At 40.3% G+C, this 17,672-nt stretch overlaps 1 protein-coding gene across 14 annotated transcripts in view; it reads right to left on the bottom strand.

Moving 5' to 3' along the window:
* Positions 1-17,672, bottom strand: part of LOC136438763 (serine/threonine-protein phosphatase 4 regulatory subunit 1-like) — a 45,720-nt gene that overhangs the window by 8,901 nt on the left and 19,147 nt on the right. For 9 of the 14 annotated variants that reach the window (XM_066433691.1, XM_066433692.1, XM_066433689.1 and 6 more), the window contains 9 exons: positions 16,230-16,290; positions 15,535-15,620; positions 7,191-7,265; positions 5,575-5,682; positions 5,283-5,348; positions 4,611-4,769; positions 2,506-2,669; positions 1,439-2,182; positions 432-570 (listed from right to left, as the gene is read on the bottom strand). In XM_066433691.1, the coding sequence (XP_066289788.1) occupies positions 432-570; positions 1,439-2,182; positions 2,506-2,669; positions 4,611-4,769; positions 5,283-5,348; positions 5,575-5,682; positions 7,191-7,265; positions 15,535-15,620; positions 16,230-16,290 (1,602 nt within the window). Of the gene's footprint in view, positions 1-431; positions 575-1,438; positions 2,183-2,505; positions 2,670-4,610; positions 4,770-5,282; positions 5,349-5,574; positions 5,683-7,190; positions 7,266-15,534; positions 15,621-16,229; positions 16,291-17,672 lie in introns of all 14 variants that reach the window. The other 5 variants (XM_066433693.1, XM_066433694.1, XM_066433695.1 and 2 more) reach the window with 3 other exon arrangements.

Raw genomic sequence — 17,672 nt, 5'->3', positions numbered from 1 at the left:
TATAGCTTGCAAGCTTTTCTGCAAAACAAACAAACAAAAAGAGGGCAGAGCTGTGTAAGTCCACTTCTGTATCTGTATCTTTATCTATAAAGCCGGTATAACCGCCATTCGGCATAACACACCAGCTTCGCAGGCACGCGGCGCAGCAGCAGCTGGTTATATTACGCCGAACGACCTGTCACGTCTGACCTATGCATATCTAACTGCATGCATTGTTTAAAGCTGTCCAATGAGGATGCTTCCACGGTACTTGGTTGCAATGAGTTCCACTCTAAAATCATTCTAGGAAAATATGAATTTTTGAACACATCAATCCTAGGTTGGAAAGTCTGATACTTAAAGGCATGGCTATTTTTTGTCCTTTCTGAGCTGGTTCTTTATAATCACTGTTGTACAGTTTATCCACAAACTGCCAGGTGGCGCTGTCCTACCTGTTGTGCATTGTTGAGTACAGCAGGAGCCTGTTGTGTCCTGGTACCAGCCAGAACCTGGGCTGCGTCGCTGACCTGCGCCACCTGAGGCATGCTGGGACCTGTACTCAGCCTCTCAACGTTAGTCACCTCCACTTGTCTCCCTGTCAATCAAATTCAAACAGCAGGGTTTAGCCTCTGGACATTCCATGATTGTCTGGACCTACAAGGTACTGTAATTCTTGATTTGTTAACTGTAATTTAATTCAAGCTGATTTAACGGTCACTAGTCAACAGCTAAAATTTCATCATCACAAATATTTGATCACTAATATTTGAGACAGTAATGTTTGTTCCCACCGTTAAAATTAAGTGCAGTGACCTACTCCATTTTCCCCCCACCGCTATATTTTCCTGCCGCTATATTAAAGTGATTTATAGTAATACGAAAGTCTGGACCTGAACCTGTACCCCTTGACATAAATCTGCATCTGAACCCCAATCAATCTGAAACCCAGTTTTTAAGTTAACATCCCTTCTACCCATCTGTACTATAATGATCATAGCGCAAGACCGTTTGGAAAAAGAATCCAACAATAGATCCATGTTGTTGTTTTCTCTGTATTGTACCTGAACATCTTATTACACCATTTGCTTAACATCAACTGTAAAAATGACACTAGCTAGTCTTGAGTGCTCACAACCAAGCACAAATATTAGTTAGTACATGTACATGTGCATGAACATGCAAAATGCAGAAAAGGATAAAAGGAGAAAGGATAGGCACACATCTGTAGAAAGGAAACTAAAAGGTTCAAAGGCTTCTATACAATACTAAATATGCCACAAAGTCTCATCCAAATTACACAAGTAAGGACAGTAATACGAGTGAGACTTTGTGGTATGCATAGCATAGTATAGTGGCCTTTTGTTCAAAAGACCGAACCTCTTAGTTTCCTAAAATGTCAGCATTTTTGCACACAGAAAGGAAGCTTAGCGCCTAGAGACAACTAGGAAGGAAAGTACACATGCCTTCACCTGTCAGGGTACTGACGCTGAACGTCTGTCGGTTCGCCGGCTCCAGGTGGGTCTCCGCGACCGCCTGGCACACGTTTTCCACCTCATCGCTCCCCACCCGGCGCAGCTGGCTGGCATCCAGGGCGTAGCACCGCTCGCGAGGCGGTGCCTCCACCGGCTCTATACTACCCTGATCTACCAAGTCCAACTCGATATCCGGCAAGGGAGCACGCCAGTATAAAAAGGAATTGAAGGCCTCTGCGTCTTGCTGTTCCGCTTCTTCTTCTTCTTCTTGAGATTCTCCTTCTTCTTCTTCCTTGGAATCTTCCTTACTAGCAGCATTGGTTGTGGAGCCAGTGCAGTTGTGGCCGTCAAGGCATATTCCTTCGTCGGGGGAAAGTGTTTTTGTGGCGGTGGGGGGAAGGCTTTCTGTGGTTTTCCTCGCGGAGGTGTCTTGCGTATCAGAGGAAGCACTCTCACTTTCACTATGGCCGCTGCTTTCACTAACCGATTCAACATCCTGACTTGAAACAGTTTCAGACTCGTCTCTAGTCCTTGAATCATCTATACTAGAATCTCTTTGTGGTTCCTCCTGTGGAAGAGTAGGGTTGGGTTCTGTGGGCGTGGCTTCGGGCGGGGAGGAGGGGCTATCAAGGTCACGGTCGCTGTCGGAACTGCTTTCGGACAGCCGTCCGCTGTCGTCATCACCATTTTCACGCTGTTCGAAATTTCTATCGTCGCCACTGTCTGAACTGCTGTAAAGGGTAGCAAGGCAAAAGATTGAGGATCCACATAATCAAAGACAAGTCATTCAAATGGTATTTCAGATGTGACATGTACAAAATGTATTTAGATATCCGCTTGTTTCTCAGTGAAAAAAAATCATGCTGTCACTATTAACAAAACTGTGAATACACACCAAGACAAACACACAAACACACACACACCAACTGATTACAATACTCCCCCTTTCACGGAGGTGATAAAAATAAGCATGAACATTGCAAAACAACCGAACACAACACGTCTAGCTAACTAAAAATAGAACTACAACAGGGAGAAATAAACTTTCCCCAACCTTTCTGACGGCGTCTCCTGTTCCAGAATGATCTTCTGCTGGCTTTCTGCGATGTCGAGCATGAATCGCACCGAACCGTCGTCCGTCAGGAACAGCCCGGTCATGGCCGAGTCGGCAAACGTGGATATGAACGGGCCCAACGCCTGGAATGCCGCCATACGGACCTGGATGTGAGGAGTACAAAGCAAGTCTGTTATCTTTTGTTCCCTGTGCTTTTTGAGAGCCGTGATTCAGTCTCTGATCCCTCTGACTGGGAGAAGGGTAGTTGCGGTGCAAGCAGGGCTATCTCCAGCTTTAACTTTTTGCACTCTGAAGGAGCCGTTTGGCATCCAATTCCCTATTGGTTATAGAGTTAGGCAGCAGGAAGAAGGTTAACTTTCTGTCCGTCCCACTCATTGTTGGGAGGGGGAAATTATCTATCACAGGAATTGAAGGCATCAACCTTGATTAATGGTTGAGTATTACAAAGGGAAAGACAAAATTTTATTCAATTGGAAATTGGAAGCCCATGTTGTTAATTTCAATCTGTCATTTTAAGCTTACGAAAATATATTTCTATGCCATGAAGTTCAGATTTTTTGGCACAAATGGAGTGAAATTTCTTGGACGGGTCCTGGAGACAGCCCTGAGTGCAAGAGTGAAGCCATGCAGGAAAACCTTCATGCCACACATGCACCAACAACCAACCGAGTAGCTAACAAGCTGAACAAAAGCGAGTAATGTATGACTATGAGATGCTGAGATCATCTGGAACATCGTTTTTCTATGACAGTGTTAACTGTGTTAGAAGCTTCAGTTAGAAATGTTAACGTCTGTTTTGAGTTATCTTGTTAACCAACAAACAAACAAACAATCAATAAACATATTAACCTCCTAAAGTAAGCATGTACATTCATCGAGCGTTAGTCTGATAAGTTTTAAAGCCATTTTTTAGTTCTAATTCTAGTTTCACTTTATGGTTAAACCAAAAGGGTAAAAAAACTGTCAACTATCAACAAAATTAACATAGGTACATTGTATTCCCTGATAAAAAATCAAATTCCTGACAAAAACAACACTAGAAAGCCTTTTTGTGATGTTCTACACTAGGAACAGCAATGACAATCCCAGCATGATAATAGACCCATCCTGACTGTCCATTACAATTAGCAGTTCAACCAATGATAGCATGGTAATTATCAGTTTGATCAATGAGAGAGAACGGGTGCATGCTCATCAAACATTTGCCTTTCTACATTTTGATGAAGGTGGGCAGGGCTAAGGGATCGGTCTACTTGATCTAAAAGTGAAGTGGAGAAAACCCAACGGCAACAGAAAGTGTAAGAGTCAACGGTTGCGGGGATCAAGCCGGGTGGGGGAGGGGGGCGAACCATTGCTCAGTTCCGGTGGCAGTCTCCACATCCACACCAACGGTGGGTCAGAGCCCTGAAAATGTTGTCTCATCATCGCCAATTCACACAAAAATAAACAGGGAAAAATGCAAGGTGAAAATCTGTTAAAGTTTGGTGAACCTAGTAGATGGACCTTTCCTAACGCACAACAAAATCAGGAACGACTTCGCCCCTAAGGCATCACCAAAAAAAGTCAAGACACTCAACATGATGTCACTCAATATGGAGAGTTTCCTGCATATACCATGAACAAAACAGCATCTTAAACGTTTACATTCATAATTAAATCATTCAGTGTACAATATACAGTTACTAATTTGGAATGGATGGATCAGTGGTTAATGACATCATAAACAAAAGAAGATATAACTTGTGAATAGTTTCATCAGGTTGGTAAGTCACTGAATAAAAAAAACTTTGTACACAACCAAGTCATTTATCAAACCGAAGTTACAGTGACCATCTGTCACCTTCCTCAGGGCAATTCTGACTGGTTCACAATGCACTGCATACGTTTAGGCACGCATCTATAGCAGCGACACCTGCACTGCAGTGCAATGTGAACCAGTCAGAATTGCCCTGAGAAAGGTGACAAATGGTGACCGAAATTGGCGAAATGAAGGTGACAGACGGTCACCTAAATGTCAGTTGAATAAATCCCTAAGTTGTGTACAAAGAGTCTTTTCACTCAAGAAGACATGACGTCACACTCACCCATCGCGACTGGTCGGTGATGAGGTTCACGAAGCACGGCGCCAGGCTCTCCTTGCGCACCTCGGGGGTCACGGCGCACGACACCTGCATGAAGCACTCCGCGCACGCCTTCCGCACCCCCCAGACACCGTCCTCGCACAGGAAGAAGAACTTGGGCAGCTGCAGGGAAACAAAAAAAGAAACTCTGAGTAACGTTTCCTCATTGATTATGCAAGTTGGATCTTTCTTTGCATGATCAGGCTGGTGCAATTGGGTAGAGTGTTTGCCTTGGTTGTGAGTTTGATCCCCAGGCGAGTCATACCAAAGACGGTACAAACTGCTTTCTATGCTTGGCACTCAGCATTTGGGGAAGAGTATGGCAGATAAACACACACTACTACCAGTGGACTAGCCCCCTGTTGTAGTGATTGCACAAAGTTGTGCAGCCCAAGGGCTACTGAAAGTGAGATGGGCACTGCCCTATGCACCATCTGGTGCGGGAAGGACATGTATAATCAGCATCTAATTATGTCAAGTATCGCCTAAGCTACCTACAAACTAAAAATCATGACGATCCATCTACTTGCCAGCGACACCTAGCAATTCATGGGAAAACTACACAACAGTGATAGAGCTGAAGTGGACACACTGTTCAGTGGACACTGCTTAGTGTCGAAAGGAACTTCAACTTACCAATAGTCTCTCTGTTAGCTCTGTTCCCACCACTCCACACATCTCACCAAAGTTGGCAGCACACACCTGTAAGAAAAACCGTCAACGCATGAATGGATGAATAGCTTTCATTATTTTCACTTCCAATATCATAACAAGCTCCTAGTTGATACCCCTTCTGTAGTGTAAATAAAAAACAAGCGACCCTTACCTTACGGATGTGGAACATGCGATTATCTTCACTTCCAAGATCATAACAAGCTCCAAGTTGGTACCCGTACTGTAGTGTAGATTAAAAAAAAGTGACCCCTACCTTACGGATGTGGAACATGCGTCCGTCTGTGCACATGTCCAGGAAAGGCTGGAGCAGCAGACGCTCAGTGATGTCCTTGCCTAGCAGCGGCGCCATCTTGCACATCAACTGCAAAATGCAGACAGACACATTATGTGTTGAAGTCCTCAACAGCAATTTCAACTAATCCTTTCAAATGACACTGGCCAAGAAGTAATGCAAATACTAGAAATTGTACATTACAAACTACAAAATTAATGCATTTTTCAGTTATTTGGGCTATGTGTCATTTTTGTATTTTTCTTTTAAATACTGAAGATGAATCCAGTGTGGAATATGAGAGATATATATTCCAACTCCATTTGGCATTACCACCATGTTTTTCATAGACACACCAAAAAGAACTACTTGGTAAGTGATCAGAATTTACAATTTTGAAATGTAACGTAAGTTTGGCCCAAATCTGTATGGTAAGAACAGAAGGGCTGGCAGTAACCCATACTTCATGGGATTCCAACATTTTCCAATGATATGGAAGGAAGGAGTTAGTACAAATTCAAACATACTGTTATCCAAAAAAGATTATCATAGGAAAAGACAAACGGTTAGCTTTTCATACACGCCTGTAAATCTAAAATACATCAGTAGAATAATGCTACATACAAATTTACACACACAATTACATCTGTACTACGTATGTGAGGTAGTTGTGGTGAAAGTATTATCAATAAAAAAACAAATTGATTGAGGGATTTGGAGTAAAATGGTGGGATCTCCAATAGCGTTATCTACATCAATGCTTGTAATATAATGAATAAAATGGTGAGTAAAAATGAGGTAAGAAATACTAAAAGTACAATACAATCTTAAAACTGTCATATAGAACTGTCCTTTCTTTATTTACTTGGTTTTTGTTCCCTCTGCCATCCCTACTACAAAGTGGTACCGCCCTACAATATCACAAAGGTGTCCTATAACTCAGAATAGTCCACTGAATAAATAGGAAGTTACTGACAACAAAATTGTTGTTAGGAGAAAAACGCAGCTAAACTTTGTTAGTAGTACTTCAAATTTGAGTCTGGATGAAACAAATTCTACGACTACAACAACAACAGACAAGTCTTCCAGACAGAATGGCTTTCCATCTGGTTTAAGAGGAGAAAACAGCACAACCAACTAGCAGAGGTTAGGTAAGGCCTTGAAAAAAATGTTGTGTTTCCAGGGGTCAACTGCTGGCATATAAAATTGTTGATCTGACTGATGAAGTTCAAAACAGACCTCCTGCATTTCACAGTCTGTTAACAGATAAAAGCTTCAAACAGTTGCTATCAGAATGTGTAGTGCTTCTTTGTTCATTGATATACTTGTACAATGCATATCTGTACAATCAAAATGTGCTGTTGAAAATACCAATGTCTTGGCGCAATACAGTTCTACATTGTTGAACTTTAATCTTTAATCAATTCTTGGCGCAATACAGTTCTACATTGTTGAACTTTATTCTTTAATCAATTTGGCCGAAATTTCTTTTTTAAAGGAGAACCCTTACCTATCGACCCAAATTTGTTTGGGACCGTAATTGGAAACACAACATTACTTTTCCTATGCCTAAGTAAGCAGCAGAGCCAGTGGGGTACCATAGCAGCGGTCAGCATTTCCTCACTAAGGTCCTGGCCAGTTCTTCGGCTGAAGTCGACATTGTAGTCAGAGCTCTGTTGGTGCAACGAGATTTCGAAAAACGGTGTCCATCAAACGGGAAATAAAAACGTTAAGAAAAAAACTAAAAAATTATACAAGAAAAAATTTGAAGGAATCTCGTTTTAAGGACAGCTGAAGGGAGAGCTATGGTGAAAGTGCATGTAGTGGAGAAGAGTTGAGCTGAGTACAGGCCATTCTACCAGCTACGCAAACATGATATCTGTGTTTGCTCATCACTTAAAAGGGTTGCGTGCCTGCTGGAAGAGCTATCTTTTCACTGGCGCAAATGGACAAGTGTGACTATGATATCATTGCATGGCAAGGCAACTAAAGAAACATTGGGTATGCAGGGCTCCAAATACTTATTGCATATGCACTTTTGTGCACTCAAAATTGGAGCTGTGCACCACATTTTTGTCTAATTAGTGCAACAGTGTAACTATTATTGAAGGGTTACATACGTAGAGGTGTATATTATCTACAGCATTTTCTTGGAATTTAAGTATTAGAAAAAACATAATATAACAGCTTTGTTGTACATGTATTCCTTGTTTAAAATTCTGAAGTTGGCTATAGAATTTCAGACTCGAAATTTTTGATTCCTACGAAAATCAATGTTGTGTTTCTGATTACAATCCTGAAAAAATTAGGATTGGTAGGAATGCTTTTTTTTTTTTAAAGATTTTGGCCAAAGTGATCCAACAATAACAGTTAAACACATGCATCAAGACACTGGTATTTTGGCATGGTGTAAACATGAAGGGGCCTTAGGTTTGGTGGGTCTGTCTATATCACTTTTTCTATTGCAACAGAAATGAGAACATGTTGAAAAAAGATTCTACAAAGTTTAAATCACTCAGATCGAAAATTGTCCCTTACCAGCAGTCGACCTAAGGGATAGCAAGTTTTTGCTAGTGTTGGTCAGATAACCGGAAACACAACATTTTCTTTTCCATGCCTAAGAACTTAAAAAATACAACAGAATTGAGTATTGTGTTAAGAGCGGAAGGCACAGGTAGAAGAGACGGCACCAGAAAAGCTTGTGCGTTCCATATGATCAGCTCTGGAGCTGGTAGCCTGGCTGCCATGGTATCAGCTACCTTAGCTAATCACATAGAACTGCACAGAACAGCAAGAGCTAGTCATATAGAACTGCACAGAACAGCAAGGGCTAGAGACATAGAACTGCACAGAACATTAAGAGCTAATCAAATAGAACTGCACAGAACAGCAAGAGCTAGTCATATAGAACTGCACAGAACAGCAAGAGCTAGTCACATAGAACTGCACAGAACAGCAAGGGCTAGGGAAATAGAACTGCACAGAACAGCAAGAGCTAGTCACATAAAACTGCACCGAACAGCAAGAGCTAGTCACATACACGTAGAACTGCACAGAACAACAAGAGCCAGGCACACAAAACACTGCAAAGAACAACAAGTCAGTTAGAGCTAGTCACATAGAACTGCACAGAACAGCAAGAGCTAATCACAAACAATTTCACAGGACAGCAAGCACTGGTCACAGAACTGTACAGAACAGCAAGAGATAGTGATATTCATAGAACTGCATAGAACAGCAAGAGCTAGCCATATAGAACTGAACAGAAGAGAACTAATCACATAAAACTAAACAGAACAACAAGAGCTTGCCAAAGAGTACAGCAAAAAAGGGTGATACCTAATCACAATAGATCTTCAAAGAACTGCAAAAGCTAGTCACATAGAACTGCGTAGAACATACAGCAATAATAGTAACCAAAGTACAGAACGGCTTGGCAAGTAATTTAGGAATGCAGAAATTCACCATAATGCATAAGACTTAAAAAAAAACACACAAATGTATTGGATGATTTCTAAATGCAAAGAAAGGAACAAGACAGTGACAAAGAGGCCATGAAAGACAACAGAACAGTTCCACACACAAGGAACTGACTACAGAGTAAGTATGCAACATCACTCTCTCAGCTGTTACAGAAAGAGACAGTAAAACGTCTATAGAGTACAACACAAATCAGCATACACTGCACAACTTACAGGGGCAGGAAAAAGACCAATAATAGGCTTGCTCCCTGAACGCCAAAAATCAATGCTTTTGATAGCATTGTAACGACTCTTGAGATCAAAGTGTTCTCTTGAAGTAAGAGGACAGTCAAAGTAAGATATATGTAGGAGTATGGCACCACCTTTAGTCAGTAACCTGGACACTTACACCTAACAGTTGCTAAACTGCCAACACCTTGTTGAAAGACAGGGAAATGGGATAAATTCATGATACAAATCTCACTACCCATGTCTTTCACAATGTGGTGGCAACTATAGACATATAGGGACCACTTGCATATATACAACGGTACTCATTTTTTCATCACAGTGCAAGTGTTGGGGTTGAAAAGTGTTTTTAGTGATTTTCTAAAAATCAAACTCATTAAAAAAAAGGAAATAATAAACAGGATAAAATTTAAAAATCTCCATGCTCTTGAGAACCTTCTTTTACAGCAAGAGCCAAATCTTGTTCAATCCATTGTCTAGTGAACTGCCTGACAGACTGGTCGGTGATCATGAGTGGAGAGTATGGGAGCCCTGGAACTACATGTAACTAGGATGACACTCAGGCTAGGGGAGTCGACGGCAGGCTATCAAAAACCAGGGGACTTCACGCGGCTTGCTTTTACCAACGCTGAAAATTTGGCAAAATGAATACTGCCAATACTGAATGTTGAAAACTAGTTGCAACTGTCAATCTGAAAGTATTGGAGATTTTTAAGTTCAGAATATTTGCAGTTTTGGTGCCAAATAAGTTCAGAATATTTGCAGTTTTGGTGCCAAAATTGTTCGATACATACCAGATCTTTTCTGTACAGAAGACATTCTTTTTTCACAGCTTATCAATGTTTGCCTTAATTCAATTTCCTTGGCTGTAGAAAGTGACATAAAGCCAGGGTTGCCCAACAAGCCAGAGGCTATCATAAAGAGCTATCCCTGTTTGCCCATTGTCCTTCCATTGACAGCTACAGTTTGGACGCCACATACTTCTTAATTGTGTGAAGCCCGAGGGGTGCTGAGAACAAGTTGTTGGAGAAAAATGTTGAGTACAGGACTGAGGAGGTAACACTAGTCAGTTCAAATCCGGAATGTCACTTTCCAGATTTCAAGGCAGCCATCTTGGAAATCCAATTTTCCAACTTTTTTTCTACTGAACATACAGTTTAGTTTTACATGTCATTTGAAAGGGCATGATTTCCCTTACGTTGTGGTGCCTTTACTTTGGTCATAAGATGTAAAGCTATTAAGATATTCCTTTTTAAAGTTGCCCAACCCATACCTACATTGATTCGGCCTGGCGACTAAACTGGGGCCACAGGGGGCTAACAGTGGGCTATCCCAATGAAAATGGGCAATAAATAGTCCTTCTACACTGTTGAAAACACTCGCATAATGAGTTATCACACCTAGCTAGTCAGTGTAATTAGCACTTATTTGACAATTTTCTCCTGAGGTGAACAATTTGATTTGAACAAGAAGCGACTATCAAACCTCCTTGATTTGACTTTACCAGATCACAGTGCTACATTATTTCAAACTAATAAGCTATGTTGTCAATTAGCTTGACTACATAGGACATCTGGACATCTGCAAAGAACAAAAAAAAGTATAATGGACCTTGGTTATATTCATATAAGCAGTGATAAATGTAACCAAGATTGAAGATGTAACAGTGTAAAACGATTTTGACCTTTTTCAAAGAGTAAGGTGGAAGAAACCTTGAAGAAAGAAATCAAATTCAGCTGTAACAGTTCCAATTGTCTTCCCTTGGCCCTCACAAAAAAAAAGAATGTTAAGAAATCATTGGGAATTTTCATAATTTGTATTTGAGAGATTAAAAAAGCCTCATGCAAGGAGGTTACAGGCCTATATATTAAACCTCCTTGCTCAATGTTTAAGATATGCTTCGAGTCCTGAGTTGTGGATTTGTTTGTTTTTTAGCAGGGTCTAGACCATGTATAACTTGATTGGTGTTTTGATTCTCTTATCGATCAAAAGTCTTCTAATTGCTTGCTTGGCCCATGAATATAACATCTTTATTTGACCAAGGATATACAAAACCTCCTTGGTTTTCCTTAATGGCAAAGATTTGTCCACTTATAAAAACATTTGTAACATTAAGTAACAAAGCTTCAGGTAGACAATTTGCATAATACTTACTGATCACCCATACAAAAAGAGCAGATGATGATTCCTACCAATTAACATGATTAAGACAGAGCTTGAATGACAATGGTCCATTATTTACACTTGTCAAGTTTGTTTTGTTGTTGTTGCTTGCTGGCAATATGACAAGCAGGCCATCTTTGCACACCAAGATTTACAAAAACCAAGGACACTATAAAATGTCCTTGCAAAAACTTGGCCATGCGGCCTTATACTATAGTAATTATCATAGTTTAATATGTAACAAAGACTTTTTGTTGCGGGACAAATTGAGCAGGCAAGATGAAAATGATACACTTAAAAAAGTATGTTAACAATAACATGAAGAAAAGTTTACATGAAGAACACTACGTAACGGTTTTGTTTCGAACCTGACCTCCTGAGGTAGGCTGCAACGGTTCAGAATAAAATGGTTTCGCAGAATTGTAATCATGAACCCAAAAGCGTTAAGGAACCGGTTCACATTGATGTTTTATGACATGGTACATCCGGTTACATGAGGTCATAGTTCTTGGCGTCACTTGGGCTTTAGCGCAGGAAAGAGTGAATTCAATGTTTTTAGCTGTTGATCAGAGCGTTTTTGAATCATAGCTTTTTGCTAAGGTTCTCACAAATGGTCCAATGAGGACACGAGAGCCCTGATATCTATGTGGGGGAATCAGGATGTCCAGAAGGACCTTGATGGCATTCATCGAAACAAGGACATTATATAGAATTCTATATAATGTCCTTGATCGGAACCAGGAGGTGTACGAAGAAATTGCTATGGGCATGAAGGACAGCAGTTTAGTGCCAATTGAAGACACAACTCTTTGTCAGTGCTCGGAAAAGTGAAAGTTTCAGCTGTCAATAGGATATTTTTGAATAGTAAAATCTTGTTACGGCCGCTTACTCGAGGTGCGGGATTACAACAGAGTTATGCATATTCAATGTAAACCGTTTTCAGCGCGGGTGCAAGTTTGCATTGCTGACGCAAAATGTTAATTGTTTCAATTCTGGGTTCATCCGAAACGGTTTGAAGCATTTTATTTTTTTAATCATGAATGTGGCCTTTAGTTATTGTTTAATAAATGTGTTTCAGATGGCAGCTAGTTAACACATTGGTGTGGCTAGCATGTTTTTATATCAGGTTAAAAAATGTTTGATTGCATTTACCAATTATAACTATGAATAAGTCAGTCTCCCCACTTGAATTGCATGGGTATATCTCCCAAGATAGCTCTTCATTCCATATGGCTTTTTTACGAATGTATTCAAGGTGATATTATATAAATGTAAAAAAAGTGGTGGAACATCAGACTGAGGACAAGCATGATGCTTTTTTGTAGCTAAAAGTACTAGTGCAATCAATGCAGCAGAAAACCCTACAACTCCTGTATATCATAGCCAAGAACAGTGTCCCGGTCACCGTCATGCGTCACCCCAAGGTGACCCCTTGGTCACCCCTACGCTTCTCCTCGACAAGTGTATTGGCAGTTCTTTTTACGCAAACTTTTTAAAACTGTGCTGCACCCCTCCCCACACTTTCTGTCTCAACCCGGGTGACACTACTTAATAAGATAGCAACTTGAATGACAAGACTCATTTGATAACAGACCATGGGGTGAATTTGAGTAAACCAAATTGCGAATACAAAGGCGAATCCTTGCAACTACGTCATTATGTGCATTGTTTTTTTCAAGGGCTGAACGAATCGATCGACATTGACACTATCAAGAATTCTATAGACAATATGTAGTAGATTGGTCGGGAGTGGTGGCTTCGATACTCTTCTAAGTTTATCAGTGTTTATTATCTTTTAAACAAGCCGTTTATCAGTGTCTGTAAATTTAAGTACCATATTTTTTTTCAATGAACAGCGTTTTTCAATATCCCTGTACCCGTATTGTAGCTTACGTTACTCCTAAACCTTTTAGCGAAGTTGTTTTAGAAATCGTCAATACGCATTGGGAATCCCCACCACAAACATCCACCAATCTTTGAGAAACCATAATGTATTCACATTGTTATGCAGCCCAGACTTCCACCGCTATTGTTCCTGTATGCAAATGAACATCACTATCACAACATCATGAGTGGCTCAGTAACGCTCCATTCAAACAAGGACAATATTATATAATGTCCTTGATTCAAACAACAAAGGAGGTTATATAGTCTATATAACCTCCTTGAAACAACAAGGTTAAAGAATCCGATTTTAAAAGATTCCAAAGTAGAGAGAAGTCAACAGTGGAAGATTTACAAAGTTATGAAAAATTAAACACCTCTGTAATTGAACGGGTATTCTTATTTCTTGATATCAGAGTCTCCTGCTTTTGAAAAATTCTTAGTTTTGCCAAGGAAGTTGGTTTTGCCAATTTCAATAAAGCACATCACTCTCGCTTGTGGAAAATATATTGGGTCAAGGAGGTTTTATAGCCTCCTTGATTGGGTGTATGTCGTGCCAGGAAATGTTAAAAAATGCATTTAAACTAGTGGCTATACTCTAAAAGCAGAGTAACAATTAAATGAACTAAACAATTTAATATCGAGAAGAGTAGGTCGCGGTGTGCTTCGGATAAAAAATCAGAAGGGGTTGCTTTTCACGCCACATAATCAACCTACAGCCTCCATGACTAATTAGTCGCAGGACTTGAAATTCAGTACTGTATTTTCCTGTCATACTTCATAGTAAATAAATCCTGTGTTACTATAATGTTAGTAACATAAAACTGCAAATTTTAACTGCACCATCTAATCATTTTCCCGTTCTGTCCATCAGATGTAATAATTTCAAAGTGATCTGATCTAAGGGCAGTAAGGCAGTACAAAGTGAACATATTGTTTAATCAAGAAAATGGCAACTACCTGAATTGGATCACAGACCTACTTTGAATCATACTTGCTTAATTAGACTGTATTTCACACCAACTGGCAAAGTGTGAGTTGAGTTCTGGAGAGTGAGCCATTGACAATGGAGACCTGGCATTGACTATGAAGAGCCAGATAATGCCCACATGGCCATTTGAACCTTGGTCGATTTACATTTTTCACACCTTTTCCACCAAATTACCAGTTCGGTGGGCGGGCTTGGGTTCAATGGTCTAGCTCATTATAGGTGTCATAGCCCCCTGTGGGCGAAAGCAATTGCCACTCGATTACTTAGTATTAACCCATATGGCCATTATGAAGCTGTATTGTGCTCAGACAGGACTACAGTGTAAACATGCATTTTCAACTGATCATATCTAAAGCAGTGAACATCACTGACTAATAATTTTTACATGATTATGTTCATGATGAAGAGAGCTTTCAGCTGATACCCAACTTGTAGGCAAAAATCAATCATTTCTGAAGATTCCTAATAGCTTCTGTTTTTCCACATGTGAACTGACCAGTGTTAGGTGATTGTCGAGTCACAGATATGACTATTCATCTACAATACTCATCTTCAAACTCAGACAGCCACAACAGCTCTAAGGTTTTGTTTGAGTGTTTCTTTCTTTCTTTGTTTTGCCTAACACCAGTATTGTACAGTAAGTACAAGCTATGTTAGACCACACTGCAAAGTTTGATGCCCTCACACTTCTCTTTTTGATAAGTGTGATGGGTTCTAAATGCTCAAGGTGTGGTTTTCTTCAAACACGAAACATCCGGCTTTACGTCTCATCTGAGATGACATCCCTAATCAAAGCTAGGTACTCATTTTCAGTCAAGTGTAAAGCACTTTCTTTGGAACTGCAGGAGTGTTTTATTTGACTTAAAATATTCCAGTTTATTTTGTGATAGAACAGGTTTGGCCTGATTGAAAGCCATAGTAAATTGAATACTGTAAATCACTTTAATATAGCGGCAGGAAAATATAGCGGTTGGGGGAAATGGAGTAGGTCACGGCACTTAATTTTATCGGTGGGAACAAACATTACTATCTCAAATATTAGTGATCAAATATTTGCGATGATGAAATTTTAGCTGTTGACTAGTGACCGTTAAATCAGCTAAAATTAAGTTCCAGTTAACAAATCAAGAATTACAGTATACTGTTGTGCTTGTCTGAGTTTTGTGACTTCTTTAAGTAAGTTCAGACACTTACAGCTACGGCTTCCGTCTTGTAGTCGTCGCCCATCTCCGGACCGATCAGTTCCAGCAATAGGGGAACGACTTGCTCTTCTACGTCACCTGGCGAGACACACATGGAAAATCACCAACACGTGTATGGCAAATTCATCTACTTTTGCGGTGTCTTTATTTCGCAGTAGAGAGGGAAAGAGGAGGTTTTTTGCTGTGTTTTAGATTTGCGACTGAAACCATTTTGTTGTAGTCAAACTGGGGAGACATATTTTCATGAATTCGAGGACAAGAGGCCCCCGAGAAAATAAAACCACCACAAAAGTTTCAAGACTTCCATGTACAGTACTGTAAATTTTGTGTCTCATAGCATCATGAAAATCAAGATTTTACAGTTGAAACAATAATAGTACACAATGGTGGGATGGGTTTTGTGGTCACCCTTTAAAACTAGAAACTACAAAACACCACAAAAATGTCCAAACTTACAGTATCGGCAATCAGACGACTTACATCAACAATGGCAGAATGTATTATAGGCATCAGAATTAGCCGATGATTCACACAAAAATTACAAACATGTGATAAAAATGTTGCAATGCCAAACAATATCTTTCAGCAAAACCCAGTACACATCCGGGGAGTTCAATACACAGCAAAGTTAAGAAACGCTGGTAGACACCAAACCTTGACCCTTGACCTAGCTACCAATAGTCTTACCCCTCTCCACCAGCTCCTGTTCCAGTAGCACCAGCAAGGCAGCTTGGGCAGTCTTCCGCACCTGGGGCCAGGCAACAAACAATGGAGCACATGTTTTCTCCCATGCTAACCCTATATGGACACCACACCACACTCACTACACAAAATAAGCCAATTCATTGTTTGAACTGCACATGGGCAAGGTCAAAGGTGAAGGCCCCTAAGTTGTTGGCAGTTCTCATTTTGCTTGATACAATGTTCGAACATGTTTTGTTCATATTCGTCAGAAGGTTCATCTGTGACAGTAATCAACATAAGGCCACACCAATTTAATTTCTTGGTTAACGTAATTTCTTTTTTTTAAATGCTAGATTGGAAAATCAACATGAAAACAGAATCTCAGACGAGTCAAAGGAAAGTCTGTTCTTTGGTGCACACAGTTTCAGGGAGTGAACAGGGTCAGGTGCAAGTTTTCACCCCAGCCTTCTGTTTTAATGATGTCCTTGTGCTAAAATCATTTTTTAACAATCCGTTAACCAAGAAATCAAATTGGTGTGGTCTAATGAGTTTTGCACAGAAATAACATGTAAAAACATGAAATAACATGTAATTGTGTAAATAACATGTAATACTCTTATGTTTTGTTCATTTCTCAGGGGCCTTCGACTTTGATATATCACCCACAATGCATCACATCGCACATGAACAGTTCAAACTGTGAACAAGCTTATACCGTGGTACAATATACACGTTTTCCAAGGCAAAACGTTTCGAGATTTTGTGGTTCAATTTTTTTGTTTTAACTTCAATATGAATAAAAGACTTCCCACTTATTTTTGACATGCCAACTTCCAAACTAGGTTGTAAAGCTGTTTTGTCTGAGACACAGTCTTTGAAGTATAACAAACAAGACACTCTGATAGAAGATGGGCTTGTATCTTGTCCCTGGTGAAGAGCAGGTGATGTATTTTCAATAAGGCACTTCAGTCCACATGAAAGGCAGATATCCCACCACACACAGCTAAAGCACACGCACATAAAGGGTCTGACAGTCGCAATCAAAAGACAAAGTGGCTATTTTCTGTTCAAGCCGGTTGAGAGGGCGGTTAGTAAGAGCAATCGTGGAGAGCTTACAGCACTGAGCATGTGTAATTGTCTGGATTGGACGTCGTTCATGCAGTCCCACTTATAACTATTTTTCTGCCACCGGAATAGCTAGTGTTCGGGTGCAGGCTCCCAGTACATGCACAGCATGTGAGTTTTACTCCAAAGCCACCCACAGTAAGATTACCACTTCCAAGATATAAGCCATGTTCACACCAGCAACAATGCACGACAGGAAAAAAAACACCAGGCAACAGAAGCCTTCTTTCCGACCAGGCGAAGAAGGTCAGGCCAAACGTTGTCACCACTTCGCAGGTAAAACGTTTTACCGATGATCCAAGTCACTTTTTCCTACAGCAA

The sequence above is a fragment of the Branchiostoma lanceolatum genome, chromosome 7 (genome assembly GCF_035083965.1).
Source record: "Branchiostoma lanceolatum isolate klBraLanc5 chromosome 7, klBraLanc5.hap2, whole genome shotgun sequence".
NCBI lineage: Eukaryota > Metazoa > Chordata > Leptocardii > Amphioxiformes > Branchiostomatidae > Branchiostoma > Branchiostoma lanceolatum.
Note: the sequence above shows the minus strand (reverse complement) of the source record. Positions and strands in the feature narration are given on the sequence as shown.